The 25153-nt window shown below is 36.7% G+C and overlaps 1 protein-coding gene across 1 annotated transcript in view; it reads left to right on the forward strand.

Moving 5' to 3' along the window:
* Positions 1-18298: 18298 nt before the first annotated feature.
* The window catches only part of LOC126373476 (uncharacterized), a 38069-nt gene continuing 31214 nt past the window's right edge, over positions 18299-25153 (forward strand). Inside the window, exon 1 of the mRNA XM_050019633.1 lies at positions 18299-18554. Coding sequence (XP_049875590.1) covers positions 18462-18554 — 93 coding nt within the window. The 5' untranslated portion in view covers positions 18299-18461. The remainder of the gene's footprint in view (positions 18555-25153) is intronic.

Here is a 25153-nt window from a genome sequence, read left to right on the forward strand (position 1 = left end):
ACTAAATATGTCCAAACGTTGGCAATCATATCGTATAATAGTAACATTATCCACCGGTAGTGGCACTGGTGTCGATTATATTTAAAACTTAATTAATATAATAATCGATGTAAGTAATTGTATAATTTTCAATATCGGTTAAAAAGTAAATAATTTTGAACCTAAGAAATTAATGGACTATTCGCATTTTTATTACACCACATAGCATGGACTCCGCCTACACAAACATTGATTGAAATATCATAAAACTAAAGTTGGCTATTTCATAAAATTGTCGAGCATCATGAAATTATCAATTCTAAGATCTGGCCACGACATATATACTTACTTATTATAAGACAATTTATGTTTATTTACCCTATTAAACATCAAACGACAATCTCGTGCAGACACGACAAGGTAAGCGTCCGAGTCACGGTCAATGTCGCATGTCGCATATTGTAATTACGTCATAAAGTCTTAAGGTCCGGATCCGTTTCAATGCAATCTTTGCTGTCAAAATGTCTCGTGCAAAAACGTGGGTTAAACCTGACGGGAATCAAATAGGTCTTGTTTTTAAAGAGATCGGCGACCGGATATAAAAAAATAAATAGATTATTTCTTCCTTCTTACAAAGATCTATCAGGTATATGTATAAGTAGGTCGATCTGTCAGAATAAGACAAGTGTTTCCTTAACATGAGCACATGATATGTCAATCCCCCAATACCATATTTTTTTTCGTTTCCACTGTCACTTTTCTACCAGGTGAGGCCTTAGCGCTCCCCATGGGTTCGGCCAAATAGTTAATGCCATATGCGACAAATCTGCAACAACTTATTGTGTACTACACACTTAAATTTATGTTTAATATTATGGCAACACCGCGTTCTTTTTTCTTTTTACCCTTTTTAACATCATGGCGACGCGGTGTTGTTTCCCCTTTTGTTAATTTAAAATATTACAGTCCATTTCTAAATTTAAGCAAGTGTTTATATTTACTTACATATAACTAGCGACGCACACTAATGTCAAAAAAGAAACTATCGCTTTTCGAAATCCTTTGCAACTTGGGTAATTCCTTTTGATTCTGAATCGTAACGCTGAAAGTTTCAGATTTGTATGGAATTACATACACTATCACTGAACAGGTTTAAGGTCGATTTTTGTATAGTTTACTACGTAAAAAACCTCTGATGACGTAGGAATGGTCTCAATTCAGCTGACTGCTTTTTTTTTGACGTGACTTATTTTAGGTTTGCCGCAGATGGCAGTAACTACTTGGCCGGAACATCTGACTGCGCGTAGTACGAGTCTGCGCAAAAATATTAAATCTGCTTTCTCGGCGCTGCGCTGTGCAAATTCCGACCAATCCCTTTGCTTGGCATAAAACAATAATGTAATAAAAATAACAACGTAAGTAATTAAAAGTTCCCTTACATAACAAATTATAGTAATAACATTATGCAGTTGCATTGGCATTAGTTTAAATCACAAAGTTAGTACTTACAACCTACACTTGCTTAGCAATTAGTAGGTAGGTAGGTACCTACGAGTTTTGTTTATGTCTACTTGGCATGTGAGCCACTGTTGGCGTAAAAGCGATTGATATTAACGGCCTCCGTGGTCCAGTGGTTGAGCGTTCTGCTCACTATCCGGAGGTCCCGGGTTCGAAACCCGGTGGGGACTAATCACTTTGTGATCCCTAGTTTGGTTACGACATTGCAGGCTCATCACCTGATTGTCATCTTACTTCTGTAAGATGATCCGTGCTTCGGAAGGCACGTTAAGCCGTTGGTCCCGGTTACTACTTACTGATATAAGTACGTAGTCGTTACGTTTTTATTTTAGACTAATATGCTTAAAAGCTATTCTGCCTAGTACTAAAATATTTCTGAACTAGAAGTTCAAAATGCCTACTTGTTATGTCGTGGGCTACTTAGTTTACCTACCAAGCAAACCCTGGTGTTAGTGTTCTTTCATGAACCACCTTTCGGCCGCTGACATGGTTCATGGCGACCACTACCATCAGAGATAGTAATGACCGGGACCACCTACGTAGGTTGATAGGTAAGTAACTATTTATTTATTTTCTAGTTTTCAGTGCACATAAAATAAAACCATTTAATTTAAAAGTTTTTTTACGCATTTTTTTATAATAAGACTGAATAAGTCATAACATTTCTCACCCTCTTTGGCGTTTTTCCTGTTTTGATTTGCATCAATGAAATCTCAAACAAATTATTCAAAAAAAAAACTTCAAAAAATGTTTGTTGGTCATAAGTCATAATTATTTACATCCCATCGCTGGTAAACGAACATAACCCCTATAGCATTTTGCTCTATATACCTTCGCAGGAGACTGGCGAACCACGGCGAATGGACAGATTTATAGACTGCTCCGATTGTGCTAATAAATCTTTGTTTATATAATAGGTATATAAATATAAATTATCATTTAGATTGAGTTGATTATACAGTTTAATGTAAAATATACACTTTTCAATATTTACCTATGTAAATCCAGTGACTTATTGCAGAATTTCCATGACAAAAAAAACATTTTCTTTTACCAGACCGAGAATTGACCTAGGACCTTTGGTTTGTTCGTAGCAAAGAGTAGGGAATGCTGGATAATGTCTACATTAGAAACTTCTTTGTTCACCTTAGAAAAATCTATTGAATTGGGAGCATTATGTAAGGCCCTAAAACGTTACGTGAATCATCGCGTGTATAAAATGTATGAGACCTGAGTCGGTCAGATAAATAGCGTATTATAATAGGGACTATACTGTTTAACTTGTAGTATAAAAAAACTGTTAACAGTACTGTTCGCCGTGGTCGGACGCCCTATTTGTAGATTCAGTCTATTACCTTATTGGTGCGGGGCGGAGAATATCATTTTTTTTGACATGACTTAATGTAGATTTGCCGCAGATGGCATTCAAATCAAAAAATATTTATTAAACACTTGCATTAACTACTTGGCCGGACAAATGGGGAACGCTGAGGGCTCTCACCCGGTACAACATTTATGACAACAGGTCTGAAGGTGCCCAGTTGGGCACCTACCAGTCGATAGCGATAAACGCTGAATGAGGGAAATCGTCGACCGCGCCGGCGGGGTCGGTATCGGGGTTTCATTTAATGGCCGTAGACCACTAAAAAGTAAGGGGGAGAGCGTGCGAACTACGACTCGCTCGCACTTATCCGTTAGACGGCCCACGGTAAGAATATTTTTTTTTGTATGAAATTTCTGGGGTGTGCTTGTGGTTGATGCAGCTACATGACTGCTCACTAGACAAATCCCAAGGCACACTAATGGTTGCCAAACCAGCCAAAAGCAATCGTTAAACGAGATATTAATTTTGATTGATTTAAAATAACTTCCGTACAACTTACTTCCCGATAGAGATGATATTTTACAAATCTGATAACACTGAAAGTTTCATATCTATAAGGATAATAGTTGCATTGTTCAATCGTGGTTGAATCGACATTGATTGAAGTCGTGACTTGTTGTGCGGAAGTCTAACATCCCCTTTAGTGACTCAGGTAGGTGGAACTGGTGATAGACAAGCATTTCGTGGCTGTCCCCTCTCTCTTTAGTTCTTTAGGCGCGTATCTACTCACCCAGGGCAAGCTAGAGTTAGTGAAATCTAGATAAATGGGACATAATGTTCATTGCTCGAAATTTCACAGGACAGGTGGGTGTGTTTCCCCAGTGCTGGGGAAACGGAATTAAATGAATCCTCCTGCACTAGGGAAACGGAATTAAATGAATCGTCCTGCACTAGGGAAACGGAATTAAATGTATCGTCCTGCACTAGGGAAACGGAATCAAATGAATCATCCTGTCGACGAACAGTCCAATGGCGAATCGGTCGTAGGAGAATGGTTGCAGATTCCTGCGCGAGTCATGGTATAAGAAAACCGGGTATAAGTAATGCTCAATCCTATGAAAAGCCACCCTATTGCTAGCCTTCGATGACGTAAATGTTACCACTGTGTTACCATTAGATTGTTATCTCCAACTTTCCAGGGATGTAAATTTTATTATTGAAAATTACTTAAGTGAATTACTGACTCTTTTACTCATCATCATCAGCCGTACGACGCCCACTGCTGGGCATAGGCCTCCCCCAAGGATCTCCACGACGATCGGTCCTGCGCTGCCCGCACCCAGCGACTCTTTTACTAAAAGTCCAAAATTTCCTGGCAAAGTAAATATAAAAACATTGGTCGTGGATATTTTTTTTTTTACGAAATGGCAACGCAGAGTGGGATGTCGTCAGCTGAGCTAACCTTGAAATGTTAGCTGTCACTTTTGAGGATAAGTACCTGGTTTTCTATACCATGGTGCGAGTAACAGGAGCATCACGTCTGTATCTCTGAAGCAGGTGTATAGGTAATATACGCTTATTTCATTGCATTACAAAACCACGTATGCACCTTTTTTGAAGAATCATATTCGGATATAATTTGAAAAAAAAAACCTCGCAATAGACAAGCTAGTTTCAATCCAGGTAAACTTGTAGTCAAAACTTTTAGCGGGATTAAAATTAAATGGAAGAAATCGAAGTTTTGTTGTTATAAGAATGTAACTTTCTAAAAAAGGAGCTAATGTGGTCTTCACTATTTTTTTCTGACGTGACTTATTGTAAATGTGCAGCATTTGATTTCGTTTTCACTATAAGGCGACGATAAAGGATCAGAATTTACCTTTAAACAGTTTTAAGACAGTAAGTAATTAAACAGAAACTTTATAAAAAGGTTATTGTAAGAGTAGTGATTATCTAGAAGATATGAATGCATGGGATTAGCGGAACTGATATTAGGCGGCCAAATTACGAAAATGTAAAACAGTTTTTTTTTTTAAATAACACTTAAGGCCCTGTGTCAAGGTTTTTCTTGTAGGTAGCTTCTTTTCCCCGGCCATACAGTTTGTGAGAAGCTGCATTCGTTTTAGGCAGATGACACGTTCGTTATACAAAAAATGACGAATCAAAATGTAACTATGTTACCTACTGAATATATTCTTTTTTATTTGAATTTGAGAGGATTAAGAGCAAACTTGACATGCCGTAATCAAGCTTCGCGACTGAAATCAACTTTCAATATAAGTTGTCCGTCACAGTAGCTAAAAAGATAATAATAAAATCCAATTAAGTACTTACAAATATAATAGACATACAATACAGCGTGCGTAAATGAAACAAAAAAATATATTCACGTCATTGTCTGATTTGAACAGGAAGTGTGCAAAGACCGTGCTATAAAATGTACTAATTAATTTGATACTAACTACTGTTTCTTGAACTGTAACTATTACTATGGAGAGCTCGGTACCACTATTTACAGCCACAAACATAAGTACTTACTTATAAATACAAATAAGAAACTTTATTATTTTATAATGCGCACCGTTAAATAAAGTATTCGGATATAAATACGTAAAAAATAACAATAAAAACAACACCAACTTATTATAAATAGAATACTTCTTCCAGCGCACCACACTGAGGCAGAGAGCCCAAAACGCTGGCAACATTTCCCCTCTGAACTGCCAGGGCCAGGCCTATTCTCTGCGCAAAGAAGCTGCCAGCTCTTGGATCGCCAGTTGCCTCAATGACACGCGCCGAAACGTCATTCAAAAATAACTTCGCCTCAGGGCCCCACGGGCCTACCGTCTCCACTGCTAAAGGCATAAAAATATAAATAAATACTTACATTTTAAGTACGACAGTTGGTTTGGTTTGACCCGTGGTAGTCCAGCTGGTAGATGCTTGCCTCTCACTTTGAGCTCGCAGGTTCGATTGCAGCCCAAGCCGAAACTAATGTTTGTCGAACTTGTTTTCGAATTCATGTTTGAATCATAAATTATTATCACGTGCTCAGCGGTGAAGGAAAACATCGTGAGGAAACCCACATTCTCGAGAAATGCGTTTTCGCAGGTACGAGTATGTAACCTAACCTGTGTTGGGCTAGTTTTCGCTTCGCGCGTTGGAAGGTCAGACAGGCAGTCGCTTCTGTAAAAAATCGGACCTGTGAATACTTCAGAGTAGGTAAGCGGACCACAGGATGTGGAAAACAGGATAATGCTAGGGAGATGATGAGTTGGTTTGGCTGGGCTTTGTCTGTAAGGTTTTTATACTCAAACTGCTGAACAGATTTAGATGAGGGGTGGAGATAGTTAGACCTAGGAGAAAGTATGATTTTTATCCCAGAAATCGCCCCCCCCTAGGAGATGAAATGGGGATGGAAAAAAGGGGATTTTCTGTGGTCTAGTAACAGCCTTCAAGGTTTAGTGTTTAGAGCGCTAGGGTCACTATTTGGAGGTCCGGGTTCAATTCCCGATAGGTCCATTGTCGAAATCACTTTGTGAGACTGTCCTTTGTTTGGTAAAGACATTGCAGACTTGAATCACCTGATTGTCCCAAAAGTAGGATGATTCAGTGCTTCGGAGGGCACGTTAAGCTGTTGGTCTGGGCTATTACCCGTAAAAAAACATCCACAAACCCGCAGCGGAGCAGCGTGATGGACAGTGACTTATTTACCGCCAAAAGCCCTCGACAGAACTGATAATAACGACTACATACTAATTTAAGTAAATATTAGCCAGGACCAACTACTTAACGTGCCCTCCGAAGCATCTTACATTCGAACAATCGGTTTATCAGCCTCCAATGCCCTAACTTTTGTGATGTCCCCACTGGAATTGGAACCCAGAACCTCCGGTTCGTGAGCCTAATGCTCTACCACTGGGCCACGGGAGCCGAACACCTATGACTCAGTTGTGATTGGGATTGGTATTAATAAAAGATGAAGTTAACACCACTGAAGGTGATCAAACTCAGCTCAGGGCGTTAACGACGGCCTCCTTGGTCGTCCTAAGTTTTGTTTTTTAAATATATTGTCATATTCAGTACGTTCTTTATTTTTAAAAAATGACAGTTTTCGTTCAATATTAAAATCTGCTTACAATGTTTTTGGCTTTTCGATCTTTTCATTTCGTGCGCTCTCAACACAGCGCGTTGTCTGAGAGAAACCCCGCAGAGGACTTTAAGCGATAAGTGCTAATTGAGTTTTAATTGGTTATTCGGATTTCCGCGGGAAATTTTAATATACCTATCTACATGTGGTTAGTTATTTATGGAAATAAAAGTTCCCAAAGCGGCCTCATAGCGACTGGGAATTTTATTAAGGCCCTTTACACGCTGCGACTTTTTGCAATACAGCCGTTAGCCGTCTAGCTAATTGCGACACCAGTTGGGATGTAAACGCGATAGAGCATCTCATGCGTGTGTGGCGTCGCCTCCAAGAATCTTATACAGGGTTTGAGTGACATCGTAACGAATACTGAGAGGGATAATAATTCAGCTGATTATTCTGAATTAATATCAAATGGAATTTTCCATCGCAAAACTATGAAATTGAAAATAATTAAAAAAAAACTAAAAAGAAATCATGAATTTTGCGACGGAAAATTCCACTTGATACTAACTCAGAATATCAAGTGTATTCGTTACGATGTCACTAACACCCTATATTATACTTATTTACTTACAGTCTTTTTGATAGCGCAAACTTTTTACTCTGTATCGAATACTAATATCATTCATTTAGAAAAATAAAATTCTTACAGTTCTGTCAGTTCGTTCCTTTGGAAAAAAAAAACGTATTTTTATTTAGACGGGCCTGTTATCCCATAAAGAATTTTCGTACATAAATATGCTTGTGGATCGATACAAGCGCGCGCATTATGCGATATAAGCCTTTTTAATAGCAGATGTCGCGATTGATAGTATGATTAGAATGACAGCAGGACAGAGATATAGTACGTCGCCTAGTGCGAAAGAGAAGAGAGATATGTCACTAATCTTCTTATCGTATGGGTTATGAGGTGGATTACCAACCTCATCAACCCTGGTGTCAGGGTTATTATTGAGCCGCCAAAAGCCCCTGACATAACTACATTCTTACGTCCGTAAGTAGTAACCGGAACCTAAGGCTTAACGTGCCTTCCGAAGCACGGATCATCTTACTGTCGGACAATCGGGTGATCAGCCTGTAATGTCTTAACCAAACTAGGGAACACAAAGTCATTTTTGTGATATGTTCCCATAGGGATTCGAAGCGAGGCCTCCGGATCGTAAGATTATCGTTCAACCACTGGACCACAGGGGCCGTGTCACTGATCAAGGGTTCTTATTGCAACTGTCGGCTACAAAAAGCGCAGTGTAAAGACGGCCTTGTTGTATTAGATAATGTACTCTTATACTGACTCCTCCTCTGACTACTCGTGTACCGGGTTCGATTCCCGATGGAGACATTGTCGAAATCACTTTGTGAGACTGTCCTTTGTTTGGTAAGGACTTTTCAGGCTTGAATCACCTGATTGTCCGAAAAGGTAAGATGATTCCATGCTTCGGAGGGCACGTTAAGCCGTTGGTCCCGGCTATTAGCCGTAAAAACACCTCCACCAACCCGCATTGGAGCAGCGTGGTGGAGTATGCTCCATACCTCCTCCGGTTGATTGAGGGGAGGCCTGTGCCCAGCAGTGGGACGTATATAGGCTGTTTATGTTTATGTATGTACTCGTATACTAAGGAAGTAAACGTTTTGTTATCATACAAGCTGTGATTCATACAAAAACCTTGGCCAATGTTAACAGTAGCATGTCAATAATTAGTAATTGCTAATCACCGTGGACTGTAGGAAGAAGTAACGAGGTATGTTAATAGAGGTTGAGTTGCTGACAACCTTATTGGCCATAATCATATGGTGTGCTGAGTTGACATGATTGGACCCTGAACCTAGATACCTATTGTAGAATAGATGACATGACATACTATGATACCCTTTTATACACTACATACTTACAATACAAGGAATAAAAATAAAATTGTTGTTCAAAATTCTAGATTAAGTAAATTAAATTCATCTTTTTTGGGGTTATGTATACGTTTTTACAATAAAATACCAGATAATAATTTAAATTTGTCAGAGAATAAATTTAAAGCTCACGTGAAGCTTACTTTATGTAAAAAAGCTTATTTTAAGATTAATGATTACCTAAATGATAAAAATGTCTGGTATTGAGTGGGTTCCTCTAGTTATTAAATAACTTGTAATGTACCCTCATTGATTTAAAAGATGTGTTGCTGTTGCAGTTTCTTGTCATTTCTTCTCCTCAGCCATAACACCTTGCGAAATGACGTAAATTCAAAAATGTTACATTGACCTTCAACAAGTTTATCCATGATAATTACGTTGAATACATGATTCTGATTCTATCTCAGGACGTCCACCACTACCTGTTTTGTGAAAATTTTAAATGTTGTTACTGTCTTGTTTTTGTGTATGGGGTCCTTTTATAATAAACAATTTCTATATAAACAGCCTATATGGAATATATTGGGAACACGTATCCTTTCATGGATAGGAGGAGGTAACGACTACAATGTAACACACTGCACTACTGCGGGGTAATGCACTATTGCCGGTTGGTGCACTATTGCGCGTTGGTGTACTAAATAGTGCGGTTGATAGCCCAGACCCGAGTTTATTTTATTTTGCCGTTAAACACCTTATAGTGGTTGTCTATAATGATTAGGTACTAAATAAGTAATAATTTGTTATTATTTTGGGTTAAAACTTTATTTTGTTAACAACAATTGATCTGTTTCATTAATTACACTTAGTGTATTTTTAATAAATTGCACGTTCTGCCGAATTCTAAAATGTACAGGTACTTAAATGAGTATTTAAAATGCCTAAGGTAGGTGCTTTTAAAAGCATAGGAAAACGTAAAAAAAGAAAATCTAATAGCAAACGGTAGGAACGTGCGCTCATGAATGTTTTCACTGCACTCGCGATGCAGTATAAACGTAGCCTGCAAAATTCAAACCCAATACATGGATGTACGAAAAGTTTAGATTAACTATTTTTGTAGATTTTTTTTATGTTATTTTGATGTGATTTATTGTTGGTTTGCCGGAAACGGCATCAACTACTGGGCCGGACTAATGGCGAACGCTGAGGGCTCTCTTACCTCGTACAAAAAGACAACAGGCCCTCAGGCCTGTTGTCACTTCTTCATGTTGTATTAATGATAAGATTATGTTTCTGAATAGAATGCGGGCCAACCTTGATTGCAATTAGTGTCCAAATTAATCTATACTTATGTTCTGTGCGTATCTAGATCAAATTGTTTTAATAAAGCCTAAATAACCTTTAATGGAGCGCTTACTTCCTGGTTCAATGAAACTGATAGATAAGTATCGATCTAATACACCTACTACGTTTAGATCCCTATAAGTGCTATAATATACTTATAGGTACATAAGTTTAGGTCTAAGTTTAAACTATAATACACTATTCGAGTGGTTCATACTTTAGCAGTAAAATATTTCTGTTCTGAAAAGCTTTTGAAAAGAATTGTTTCGTTGTTTTACGCAAGTGAAGACACTACTGTAAGTATCATATCTATTTTGAAAGGTTTTCTTTCGTAACAGGCCTTTTGGAAAATTCTGGAAATAAATTAATAATAATAGCGCCGGTTGGCGTTGCAATACATTTAGATTAAATTGTCTTAATGGGACTCTACGTGTTGGCTTCGGCCCCACACACGCTTCCAAAAGTCCGGAACTCCATAGTCCCGAGATATGGAAAAGACATACAAATAATAACAAAATTCTTTATTAATCAAAGTACAATTTAAACTGCACTAGATTTCACTCTGTATCACAGTCGCTCAATACAATACAATTTTCGCTACCCTCTTTTCTTTTTGTCGTAGGAGTTTCTGTGTTTTCCTATGTAAGTAAGTACCTATAATTAATTACTAAATAAATAAGTATATATCTTAGTATAACAACTAACTAAATAATAAGTAAGTAGAGTAAGTAATTTGGCCCAAATGGGCCAAATACAACATGTTTCCCACGAACGTCCCACTGCTGAGCACATACTTCCCCCTATCGATCGGACATCCTCAACTCTTCTCCGTTTATTTAAAAACAATGTTCGTAGCTCCACGGAAATCGTCATCTCGTCGAATGAAAGGGGTGGCTGCCTCGCTGCGAATGAAAGCCTGTTTATAAATAGTGAAACACAGGCCTATGTTACAGGTCTACTGTGTATTCACATCTGGGGCGTTTCAGTCAGTCTCGTGGCCCATGCGGCGGTTATCGGAGGCTAAGAGACAGATGTGTCGACAATAACACGATTAAGACGACCAGCCGTGCGTGCTCCTACCCCATAGGCTTATACGGAAAGGGCTGCAATAAGAGTGAGTAGTTTCCTTCTACACGTGATACTACTATCCCAATTGGAGTATCCATCGTAAGACAAACTAAGTACGAAGGAAGTACCCACACCTCACCGAGCCTACTGTTAGGCCAACGTGATAGGTGGTGAGCCGTATCGCCGTCTATAATGGTCGAGCCAACTGTGTTAGTGAAAACTGCACTTAAGATAAATTAATAACTCATTTCGGTACCGGGGATCGAACCGACGCTCTTGAGAAGCTGTTGAACCACAGGACCACAGTGACATCAAATAAGCCCCACTCATTATTAAAAGTTAGTGTCTCTGTGCTTCAGAGGACGTCAGGACCCCGATTACTTCAGGACCCCCATAACTTCAGGACCCCGATACCGACCCCGCCGGCGTGGTCGACGATTTCTCTCATTCAGCGCTTATCGCTATCGACCCACTAGAGTCGATTAATTCTTTCAAATATTTTTCCTCTCGCGCCCAACTGGGCACCCTCAGGCCTGTTGTCTTAAACGTTGTACCGGGTGAGAGCCTTCAGCGTTCCCCATTTGTCCGGCCAAGTAGTTAATGCCACCTGCGGCAAATCTACAATAAGTCACGTAAAACAAAATGTGCTTCGGAGGGCACATTACGCTATTGTTCCCGGCTGTTTCCCAATCGGAGCCAATGAGCGAATGCTATCCGAGAAAAAACTACAATAAAGATTTTATCTAGGTATCTATCAAACGTCGAAATTCGGCAATGCCCCAAATTCCAAGATGTACGACGATACGAATCGCTAGGCTTAACAGGAGATGGGCAGGAAACTTGGCAATACGGGAAGACAACAGATGGACTAAGGCCGTTACTGAATGGTGGCTAAATGATGGTATGCGATATCAAGGCAGACTGATAACGATGGGCGGATGACATTGTGAGGTAAGCCGGAAAGCAATGGATGAGACATGAGGATCGGAAAGGATGGCGTGAAAGAGAGGAGGCCTATACTATACCCAGCAGTGGGTGGATACAGGCTAAGTAGATAAATAGATCTATCGACTTAATAGTGTGTTTTGCTGAATGAATTGGGTCATTTTATCTCATTAATTACCTCCATTAATACTATTCCAAAGACCCGTTTTATAATTTAGCACATAAGCAATGTTTAACAGTAATTAGGTACTTACTTAATAGTTATTTTTTATTATGACAATAAGAGAAGAAAGCAGAAAGTACTTAGCAGGTAAAACTATGAAACTTTTAAAGAATGTTTTAGATAGATAGGTCTTTGAGGTTTTGAAGAAGAAAATCAAATGAGAATATGATTTCTCAAAAATGCATTTTCGTGGTTTTGACTATAAGGCTACCATACCTTTAGGGTTAATATTATACCTAGAGTATAGCGGCTCAAATTTGATTGAATGAACTATATTAATCCTATTTGAACTTTAAATATAGGTAATTCACAAACCTGATTGAAAAAAAAAAGATTGAAACTTGCCTTCTAAGAATTCTATTCCGATAAGTAATACAGGCATTAAGGTGATTTTTATATTAGTTTTACGGGTTTCAATAATTTGAATTGAGAAATATTTTATATAAGTTGCACTATTTTAGTAGGTACTTACTTAAGTTAGTAATGAGTATTTCTTCAGTGTGGAAAAGACTTACAGGATTTTGTAGGTAACTACAAAAATCTTGAGATGGTTCATTTTAACACACATATGTGTACCTAAGTGTTCACATATAGGTACACATATGAAAGAAAGAAAGAAAGAAAGAAAGAAAGAAACATTTATTATTTAGGACACCACAGACACGGATTACATATATATACATTATAATGACATCACATCAGAAATCAACGCACACACGAAATATTTTATGATAAATATTTCATGATATATTTTATGTGTACCTAAGTATAATAAATACTGCAATATTCGTTCAGCTGATAATATAATCCCGGGTACCTATGTCGTAAAATCCGACTATTAATATTTTTTACATTACTCGATATTTCAATGAAAAAATATAATTATATTTAATGGAAAAATGTAATAATAGAAAAAAGTACTATTTAATGATATGCAATCTCTTGGACAACTTATGGATAAGACGAGCAAAGATTGGCTCCGATTCCTGCCGACACCTCCTAATTTTATTTTAAGTTATACCCGTCATTTTATTATCCGCCGAAAAGAAAAGGGAGAGATAATTAACAACTGTAATTTGAAAAAGGAATAAGGGAATTAATAAATAATCTAGGCGAATAAAATAGTCATCATTTGATGTGGGCTGTCTCGAACTGTAATCAGTTCTCGAATTTAAATAATCAAATTCATAATAATATTAAAATACATCATATCGATTTTATTTTTACTCGAGTGAGTAATCGATTTGTAGGTTATTTATGTCATAACAATACTGGCCAGAAAAAAGTTGATGCTTTTGGCGGGCTGTCATTACGAAAAAACTAAATAATTTTCAGAGAACAAATGAAAGTGCATTAGAACAGAGAACAGAAATCAGTGAACATTCAGATTATTCTGAAACAGATCAGAGCAGAAGTAACAGTGTGTTTTCGGATATAACAGTCAACAACGGTTTTACCAGGCTTCCTGTCGATGCGCAGGAAGAGTGTTCGGTTTGGTCTTATGATACTTATATATTTTCCTACTTACTTAGATATCGGTTATGTTATAGGTATTTGTATTGTTTGGTATAGGTCGACAAAGGAACAAATGAAATTGCATTAAGAGGAGAGAACAGAGGTCAGTGAATATTCAGATTATTCAGAAACAGATTAGAGAAGAAACAGTGTGTTTTCAGGTATAACAGGAAGAATATTCAGTTAAGTCTTATAATACTTATATATTTGTCCTAATTACTTAGATATCAGTTATGCTATATTTGTATTATCCGATACAAATCGATAAAGAGAACAACAGACAGTAAACAGTAAAACGGATAGTAAAACAAACAGTAAAACATTGCAGTAGGTAATATCGTTGTGGTGATTTATCAGGTAATCAGATGAATTTATCAAGGCAATCTGAGTGGACAGGGATGGCTGTAAGGGGCGGTTGGAGGCCATTCGCGGGGTTTCACCCCATATTCCAACATCGTTGGTTTTTTACCCTATATTCAGACGGCTATGGGCACGTTGTCCATTTGTGGGTATTTTGCCCCATAGGTATTCACATAACTATGAAACATTCTAATCACATATTCTAACATCGTTGGTTTTTTACCCTATATTTAGACAGCTATGGGCACGTTGCCCATTTGTGGGTATTTTGCCCCATAGGTATTTCATATAACTATGACACATTTCAGTTTTGGAATGTGATTCAGAATTCAGATAATTCGTGACCTTACATGATTATGTATGGTTCACGACATGGTGGAGGTGCTGGGATATCTTGAACATGTAATTTAGTGTTATGATACCCAGTACAAAATCAGTAGATACAGAACAGTTGAAATTAAAACAGATGGACCTAATTAGATGGACCAATTCAGTTGTTAAATCAGATGGACCTAATTAGATGGACCAATTCAGTTGTTAAATCAGTTAGCTCAAATCAGGTAGGCCAATAACAGTTGTTAAATCAGTTAGCTCAAATCAGATGGGCCAATAACAGTTCTTAAATCAGTTGACTCAAATCAGATAGGCCAATAATAGTAGTTAAATGAGATGGACCAAATCAGTTGTCAAAGCAGATTGACCAGATTATTTGCGAATCAGATCAACCAAATCAGTTGATAAATCTGAAGGACGAAGCCAGTTGTTAATGTTATCGACATCAAATCGGATAGACCATGTAACTGTTGACCATAACAGTTATCAACATCAAATCGGATTGACCATGTTAGTTATCAACATTAAATCAGATAGACTATACCAGTTATCAACATTAAATCAGATTGACTATACCAGTTATCAACATAAAATCAGATTGACTATACCAGATATCAACAAATCATAAATCAGATCATGAAATCAGATCAGTTGAATTGAGTTGTTAAGTTTGTTGTCAGTCAGTTCATTTACGAGTTTCGAAAAGTACTAATTCATTGATTTTATGTTTTTGGGGTAGAAAATTTATTATGTTTTACTTCAATTTATATTGCAAAAATTCAGAGTAAACATGTTCGAAATAGTCAGTAAGTATTGTCATTAGAAGGAATACCAACCAGTTGCTAAGAGTTAAGACCAAGTTTTCAATTAAATATCATATATTAACCAATTCATATACAACAGTTATAGAACTTGAATCAACAATCGTGCTATCAGTGGCGCAGAAGCAATCCGGGAGTCATTATCCAGAGCTAGTGGATGCCTTCCATGTTATTATTCAGTACAATTAAGAGTTCTTTGTTGTTGACGAGCTTCGGGAGTTGGAGAAGATTAAGCAGCAGTTCAATGAGGTAAACCATACGCTGACGCATACCAGGGAGCTGTCAATGATATCAGCAGCCTCGATCTCTTCAGTCGCAGATCAGGATATTCAGGTGAGAGTCTAATTGCCCTCTATTAAGCCGTACCTTCAGTAGCAACAAATTGGAATGCCTCCGATTTTTAGACCTTTTTCAGTTGTTAGTTGTCAGCACAAAGCAAACATACCAACATCATCTGGAGAAAGTTGTCATATTAGATATATTAAGTTGTGATGTTACTGTTACTTTCCAGTTACCCAGAATAGACGTATCTGCTTATTTTTATCAAAAACATCAGCCAAATTTTCAGTCAGTGCGCTGTCTCATAATCAACAACAGCTTCAGCTAAATTAACAGTACAGAGAAATGAACCAGAGTTTCTAATTCAGCAAACTGCCGTTGCTCAAGTTGTTCCGAACATAAAGCAGCAACTTGCACAGTCTACTCAAAACCTACAGCAGAGTTTAGAATGCTAAACTTAATCAAAACACAGGTGTATTTCATAATTCTCGCGTCGAGGCAGTGTCTCGAACTGTAATCAGTTCTCGAATTTAAATAATCAAATTCATAATAATATTAAAATACATCATATCGATTTTATTTTTACTCGAGTGAGTAATCGATTTGTAGGTTATTTATGTCATAACAATACTGGCCAGAAAAAAGTTGATGCTTTTGGCGGGCTGTCATTACGAAAAAACTAAATAATTTTCAGAGAACAAATGAAAGTGCATTAGAACAGAGAACAGAAATCAGTGAACATTCAGATTATTCTGAAACAGATCAGAGCAGAAGTAACAGTGTGTTTTCGGATATAACAGTCAACAACGGTTTTACCAGGCTTCCTGTCGATGCGCAGGAAGAGTGTTCGGTTTGGTCTTATGATACTTATATATTTTCCTACTTACTTAGATATCGGTTATGTTATAGGTATTTGTATTGTTTGGTATAGGTCGACAAAGGAACAAATGAAATTGCATTAAGAGGAGAGAACAGAGGTCAGTGAATATTCAGATTATTCAGAAACAGATTAGAGAAGAAACAGTGTGTTTTCAGGTATAACAGGAAGAATATTCAGTTAAGTCTTATAATACTTATATATTTGTCCTAATTACTTAGATATCAGTTATGCTATATTTGTATTATCCGATACAAATCGATAAAGAGAACAACAGACAGTAAACAGTAAAACGGATAGTAAAACAAACAGTAAAACATTGCAGTAGGTAATATCGTTGTGGTGATTTATCAGGTAATCAGATGAATTTATCAAGGCAATCTGAGTGGACAGGGATGGCTGTAAGGGGCGGTTGGAGGCCATTCGCGGGGTTTCACCCCATATTCCAACATCGTTGGTTTTTTACCCTATATTCAGACGGCTATGGGCACGTTGTCCATTTGTGGGTATTTTGCCCCATAGGTATTCACATAACTATGAAACATTCTAATCACATATTCTAACATCGTTGGTTTTTTACCCTATATTTAGACAGCTATGGGCACGTTGCCCATTTGTGGGTATTTTGCCCCATAGGTATTTCATATAACTATGACACATTTCAGTTTTGGAATGTGATTCAGAATTCAGATAATTCGTGACCTTACATGATTATGTATGGTTCACGACATGGGCTGTCAACTTAAGTCTGTCGGGTTATTGACCAATATAAAATTTTAGGAGGGGGTTTTAAATTTCTGCCTAAAATTTACGTGTATTCCACAAATTTTATGCCTGTCGATTAGTCGTCCCTTTCCTTTAAACTTAGATGATGTGTACTGAAACTGGAATAAGCACCATTAGCTCGTCAATTAATATAAATTGTTGACACACTCATCCGACGCATCTCATGTCACAGTGTGCCAGTCATATCCTGATACTACCTACTAAAACTAAACGATTAATCTTGACAACACTATAAATATCTATCCATTATCACATATAGCTATTATGAAGGGATGCGTTGTATCATAGTCGATGAAATTAAAAATATCGATAAATTATGGTTTAAGAAGACAAGGCACTGTGGTCACACGCCAAACACTTCATACAAAATATTTCCTTTTACACAGACACTACACACTGACGTTATCGTACACGCGCATCTGTGTGTGTGTTATCTGACGTCCATACGATTGAAGACTAAACTATATCCGAGAGGGGTGAGGTAACCTTAGCTCAATCGCTGGTGGGGAACGGAGAGTTGCTATTCTATACATAGTATTATTCCTTATTCTAAGCCGTGGTCACTTTTAAATACATTATGGAAAATAAAAATTAACTAGTAATTTCCAAATTAGATGACAATAATGCTTAAAAAGTGGTAAAAGATTGTGTTTAAATTAATATTGATTTATTAATTATGGAAATTTTTATAAATACTAGGTACTTAATTACTTATTTTTTACCGTACAACATCACTAACATACGCAAACAATTGATATTACTTTCGCTTTCAACCGTGGTAAAAATCCCAAGCGCAACACAACACCTCCTGATTTATCAAAATAAGCACTAAATTAACATTAATAGTTGTATGTACCTAAAATAATTGCAACGAAGGTACAACACTATAGGTATAGAATGAAAGGGACAACCGCGGGCGCATGCACAAGCTAGATGTAGCTTTTATATAAAAGAAGCGAGTAATTTCGCAATGGCAATCATTTGAACTTGGAATCTCGGAGTGATCCGTCTCGGAGCACGCGAGAGCCGACTTCCGATTTCGCGCCAAATAGTGACAGATCGCAGATTATTTCTTTTTCTAAAATTGAATTTTGAAAATGGCGGTTGCAAGTGCCAGGAACATTGTGAGTTTAAAGGAGAAGGGCCACTTCGAAAACAAAAATCAAAATGAGAGGATTGATAAGTACTCGGTAAGTAAATATTATTATGTTTTTTTTAAATCTACAACATTTATTTTTCAGAAATAAAATACTAAGATTGTTTAAAAAACATGAAATCATTTAAAATGTGTAAGTAAATAGATTTAATTCAAATATAATCCATTAAACAAATTTACATCAAAAACAAACATATCTAATATTAAACATAAAACTACCCGCTCCACTGTTTTTTTATTATGCACTATAAATGTGTCATCCAAACATACTTATATGCAAAAAGAACTAAAGATAATAATAAATAAATAAATAAACGTATATTTTAATAAACATAATTATTACAACATCCGTATCATAACTTTTACAGTTATTATCCGATTTATACAATTAAACAAATTACAAAGATTTGACGGCAATGCATAATTTCATTTGACGACAAGCAAATCAATGCTGCATGAATTGGAAACCCATGTTCATGATAATGTACCATTTACTAAATAAGTAATAGAAGTATATTATATGTACTTAGACATAACCATTATACTTATTTGTAAATAATAACCGTTTTCCTTTCCTTTTCTTCTTTATTGAGATCACAACAGAGACAGTAGACAAAGAACTAGCCTATCATAGGAACTGAAATGAAAAAGTGCAAGTGAAACGATTAACCGATTCGATATCTGTGGTTATTAATTTGACAATAGTTACCGAACAAAAGACTACCTATTTAAGTTTTTTTTTTGACGTGACTTATTGTGTTATTATTGGAATTTATGTACTTAAGTACATAGACAAACTATGGCAAGAAGAAATGTGCTCCACATGTGGGACATGCACGTATGAGTTTTAAATTTATTACCACATATGTGGTTCATACTTAGTGAACGTGTTAGTAAGAATGGTTGGGAAAAATAACTGCGAATTAAAAAAAAACTACATAAACATAAACAATCATTTTTTCATTAGGTAAAAATAACATAAAATACACTCTCACAATACATGATTACATAAATAAATGTAAGATAGCATCACGGCTGTGTCCCCATGTGGGTAGGCAGTGGTGCACAGAATAAACATCCACTCCTCGCCAGCTATGTTTAAGTCTAATGTAATAGGGGACGACCCTATTAAGTATTTTTTATAATTTTATAATTACATAAAAATCTCAAAAAATATTGAAATAACACTAATGAACCTATCATTACTTTACCTACTTTACCTAGCAGTAGGACCTTGTTGGTAAAACTAATAAAATACTACAAATATCTCTATCGGTCTGCGATTGTTGAAGTTAAGCAACTTTCCCAAAGGCCGGTCATAGGATGGGTGACCACAAAAAAGAAAAGCTTTCAGCTCGAGCTCCTCCGTGCTTCGGAAGGCACGTTAAGCCGTTGGTCCCGGCAGCATTACCAGTCGTTAATAACCATCATCAATCCGCACTGGGCCCGCGTGATGGTTTAAGGCCCGTTCTCCCTACTCGTATCCATCCATAGGAAAGGCCCGTGCCCCTGCAGTGGGGACGTTAATGGGGTGATGATGATGATGACTACAAATATGAAAATTAACAGTATTATTTATTCATTATTATCGAGCGACTTCTCATTATTTTTGTAGCTGGTGAGAGCCCTCAGCGCTCCCTATTTGTCCGGCCAAGTAGTTAATGTCATTTGTAGCAAATCTACAATGCTTAGTGGCTCTGCCCACCCCTGTAGGGAATACTTGAATGTAAGTACGTTCCGTTTTCTCCGCTGCTTCAACCTTGCAATATTACATGCGACAGCCACAACGAATGTGACAATCAACATCCTTAGAATTGCTACTGCGTCTGTGACGTCAATTATTATAATAACAGTTTATAATCTATGCCACCTATTATTATTACTTGCAACTCTAATCCTTCTCCGCACTAAAATAGACTTCCAACTCGTGGGTGTGTTTATATATACAAATATTTATCTATAAGTATGTATTATTAATAATGACCTTAAACTATAAATATCTCCATTATTTTGTCTATTTATTTATATAGAATTTTTGGTATATTTATTTTATCCTCCACCTTTCTGATCCTTTTTCCAAATTCCGTTCCTTGTTTTTCCTACGAATCTGTTTCCCTATCTTTGTCTGTGGCAAATGCGCAAGCCGCGCGAAGCCAAAACCTAAGAAAAAAAAATACTTGTTCTGGAATGCATCCGGATTGTCTATGAATCATTTCGTTCGAAATTTAATTTGGAAAAACCTTACTAATAGGTAATTCTTCCTGTACAATCTGAGTTACGTACGAAAGTTATTTCTAACGAGATCTGTAATGAATCTTTTTTTTGAACCTGTCTTCTTCTAAAGTAACCGTTAAGAGACATGGTGGTAGCCCAGTTGGAGAACATTTGACTGTCACTTTGAGATCGCAGGTTCGAATTTCAGCACAGGCACCAATAACTTTTCGAACTTGTTTTCGGATTGATATTTGGATCATAAATGATTATCACGTATTCCACGGTAAAGGAAAATATGTCATACCTGACAGATGCGTTTCGGAGCTAGGTATATGACCTAACCTGTATTGGGTTGGCTTTCCCTTCGGGTTGGAAGGTCAGACAAGCACTTCTATAAAAAACCGGACCTGTCAAATCTCCAGGTTAGGTAAGCGGATCCTGTGAAAACAGGATAACGTTAGGGAGATGTGTGTCTTATTTTAACGGCCTCCGTGGTCCAGTGGTTTGAGCGTCGGGCTCACGATCTGGAGGTCCCGGGTTCGAATCCCGGTGGGGACATATCATAAAAATCACTTTGTGATCCCTAGTTTGGTCATAGGACATTACAGATCACCTGATTGTCCAAAAGAAAGATGATCCGTGCTTCGGAAGGCACGTTGAGCAGTTGGTCCCGGTTACTACTTACTGATGTAAGTTAGTAGTCGTTACATGAGCCATGTCAGGGGCCTTTGGCGGCTCAATAATAAGGCCAGGGCGGCCAGGGTTGATGGGGTTGGTAATTCACCTCACAACCCACACGATAGAAGAGAAGGACCATATTTCATGGGATTGTAGATTTAAATATTATCGTCATATCTTTTTTTTAACGTGACGCATACATACGGCATTCACTACTTGGCCTGGCACTATTTTTTAAACTACTTTATATGTATCCCGATAAGCAAAATAGAAGATAAAATATGTCTATACCTACCGAATGACTATATCCTGTAGGATAGCGAATTCACTAAATATTTAGTTCTGAATTTGTTCTCTCGAAATACATGCAAGTTGGAATTTGTTCCGCGTTTGTTTTTTTTTTTTAACTTTAACCGTAATCGGTAGTAAGCGAATTCCTTTTTTATTACGTACTACCACACACCGGACACTTCATACAAAAAACCTCGTTTCACACAGATATTACACATTGACATTATCGTACACGCGCATCTGTGTGTGTGACGTCTGACACCATACGATTCAAGTCTAAATATGTTCGAGGGGGGTGAGGTAAACCTAGCTCAGACGCTGGTGGGGAGCGGAGAGTTGCCGTTCTGTACATAGTATTATTCCTTAATCTATGTTACTATTCTAAGTAAGTATACAAAAAAAGTAAAGAAAGTATTTTTCCCTAAAAAAGTAGCATGGAAAATGCTGCACCGACAAGAGCGTGGCTCTTAAATTGATGATGATGAAAGAAAGTACAAGAAAATAGGTAAATTTACAAATCGTAACGGTAAGTAATCCTAAAAATCATAATCTGACCGCGACTGGGCCAAGGCGGTTGGCCTGTGAACGGACCTCGCTCACGATCAAGACCAAGGTCCTGGGTTCGATGTTCGGTGTGCCTTTCGCTGCATTGACATTTCAATATTTTTTGCCTTTGTTGCAACTTTTTTGTTATGTTTGGATTCGATTCGCGACTTTTTTGTCTCAGTCTTTTTTCATTGATTTGGATGCAATGTTTTTATTACGAGTTCGGTAGGTATTTTGTATCACCTGTCGGTCTATGGGAAATCATGTTGACTTCATTAGTGAAGACGTCAGTCACAAACGTAGAATGTTCCAGCTGTTTAATATACCTATCTACATTTTAAGTCCTGTTTTTTTTCTAGAACATTTATTGTCTTTCTGTTCCTTCAGACTCTCAAATGACGCCCTGAGCCGAGGTTCGAGCCTAACTGGGCACCCTTAGGCCTGTTATCTTAATTTTTTGCACCGGGTGAGAACCTTCAGCGCTCCCAATTTGTCCGGCCAAGTAGTTGCTGACAACAAGTCACTTCAATAAAAATGTTTATTTAGTTTCGTTCAAAATGTAATCCGTATCTAAAATAAACTCACAAAAGGAATCCCTAGAAACGCAACATGAATGTCTAATTCATGTTTTTTGTATTATTTAAATTATTTTCAATTGTATACTATTGCTATGGAAAATGCCACAAAGTCATGCATGTTACATTAACAGATCTATTGTTGATAAACCGGTTTTATTGTCGCTTATAGTGAAAACTTCATAAGCGCCTTTTTTAATAAAAAAACTTCATTTCAAATTTTTAAGCCGTGGTTTTTTTGTGCTATTTCGAAAGTACTTGTTTAAATAGTATTTTTTCTTTTCAAGATTTTTCCACCAGAAGTTACAAAACATATTTTTTGAAAATTGGATTCTGCCATTGATAGAATGAAGGCAGTATAATGTAATGTACCTTTGCATGCGTATTTAAAACAAGTCGCAAACAAAGTGTCATGTCATGTATGACATTTAATTTTTTTATAATTTTTATGTAAAGGTCTGAACTTATTATGCCTTCCTCTTCTGACCTCGTGGAGTTTTCAATATATTTCTATTATTACTGAATTAACAAATCTGAAAAAATTTGTTTTGTGTAAATCATAGAAATATCTCGAAATGGTTTTCGATTTAAGGCACCTTAGTAAAAATGAAATGTTGTCAATTGAAATTTAATAGTACATTACGTTTTGTTCAAGAAAGTCCATAAAGTCGTTTACAGTTTTATAACTCTCATTGATTTTAATCTCATGCACGTTAAGTAACAATATTGAGACTCCCTACATTTCAACACTAGCCATAATTTAAAATATCGGGAATTGAATATCCCTGATTTGACGCGCTGAGAACCTGGTATTATGTGTTTTAATATGTGTATCTTAACGAAGAAAAACATAAGTACAAACGACTTCGAAGACCCTACACAATCATCATCATCTCTCTAGCATTGTCCCGTTTTTCACAGGGTCCGCTTACCTAACCTGAAGATTTTACCGGTCCGGTTTTTCACAGAAGCGACCGCCTGTCTGACCTTCCAACCCGCGAAGGGAAAACCAGCCCAATACATATTAGGTCACATACCTCCGAGAAAACATTTCTCGGGAATGCGCGTTTTCTCACGACGTTTTCCTTCACCGCTGAGCCGTGATAATCATTATGATCGAAACATGAATTCGAAAACAAATTCGACAATCATTGGTTTAGGGATGTGCTGGATTCGAACCTGCGATTTCAAAGTGAGAGGCAACACAATAAAACCATATTCTACTATAAAACAGGATTTGCAAACAACGCAATATGTACCAGTGATAAGTACCATGCAATAAAGAGTCCTGCGACCTACAACGGAATAAACAAACACTGATAAGTAAGACAATATACATGGCTATGTATGTATAGTTGTATACCTACATATAGATTCAATAGGTATATCTATGTGAATAGGTACCTATAGGACAAAAAGCAGTCGATGCAAGCGTTCACATTCCATTATCGCGGTCTGATGCACGACTGAACACAAACCAGTTGTATAATTCAACAGACTCAAAAACAATGTAACATTTAAATGCAATGAATTTGAATTTGGAATGTGATAATTATTGTATATTTGACGAAAATTCATGCAATTATTATTAATGTGTGTGTATTTGTTATTAACACATTAATATATTCAATTGAATATATTGAAATTAATAATTGAATATATTCAATAATTTAAACACATTAATAATAATTGCATGAAGTTTTGTCAACTAGAAATAGGTATTGAGAAAGTTTTTTTTTAATAAAAGAAATACTACAAAGTCTCTGAATGGGGAGGGGGTATAGTGTATCTACTATAAGTACCTACATGTACTTATAGTACGGTCACGAGCATTAATATGTATACACTTTGGTACCATGTCACATTAACTTTTTTGACAAATTGAACTGTAACTCTCACTAAATGTCAAATATGTTAGTGCGACAGAGTCCTAAAGTGGGTACATTATATTGCTCATGACTGTACATAAACTATACATATGGGTACCATTATGGCATTCCATATATTCAAAACTCGTTCTACTTCCTAGTGAAATAAAACATAAAATTCTACAAAAGTTTAATAAATAATAATTACTTCGTAGACTGTTTTGTTCAGGTTTTAATACATGTCACGTTCAATTTCAATCACCACTTAAATCTACTATAAAATAAAAGAAAAAAGACACACAGCAATAAGGAAAAAATCCCGCGATTGTATATAAAAAGTTAAATATATACCTAGGTATCTATTTCATTGGTTATAAAATTATAATTAAGTATATAAAGAACATTGGCTTAGTACTATAGTTACGTAAGTTAACAGTAGCTACAGTCATGTATTTATACAG

This window comes from Pectinophora gossypiella, chromosome 15, assembly GCF_024362695.1.
Source record: "Pectinophora gossypiella chromosome 15, ilPecGoss1.1, whole genome shotgun sequence".
NCBI lineage: Eukaryota > Metazoa > Arthropoda > Insecta > Lepidoptera > Gelechiidae > Pectinophora > Pectinophora gossypiella.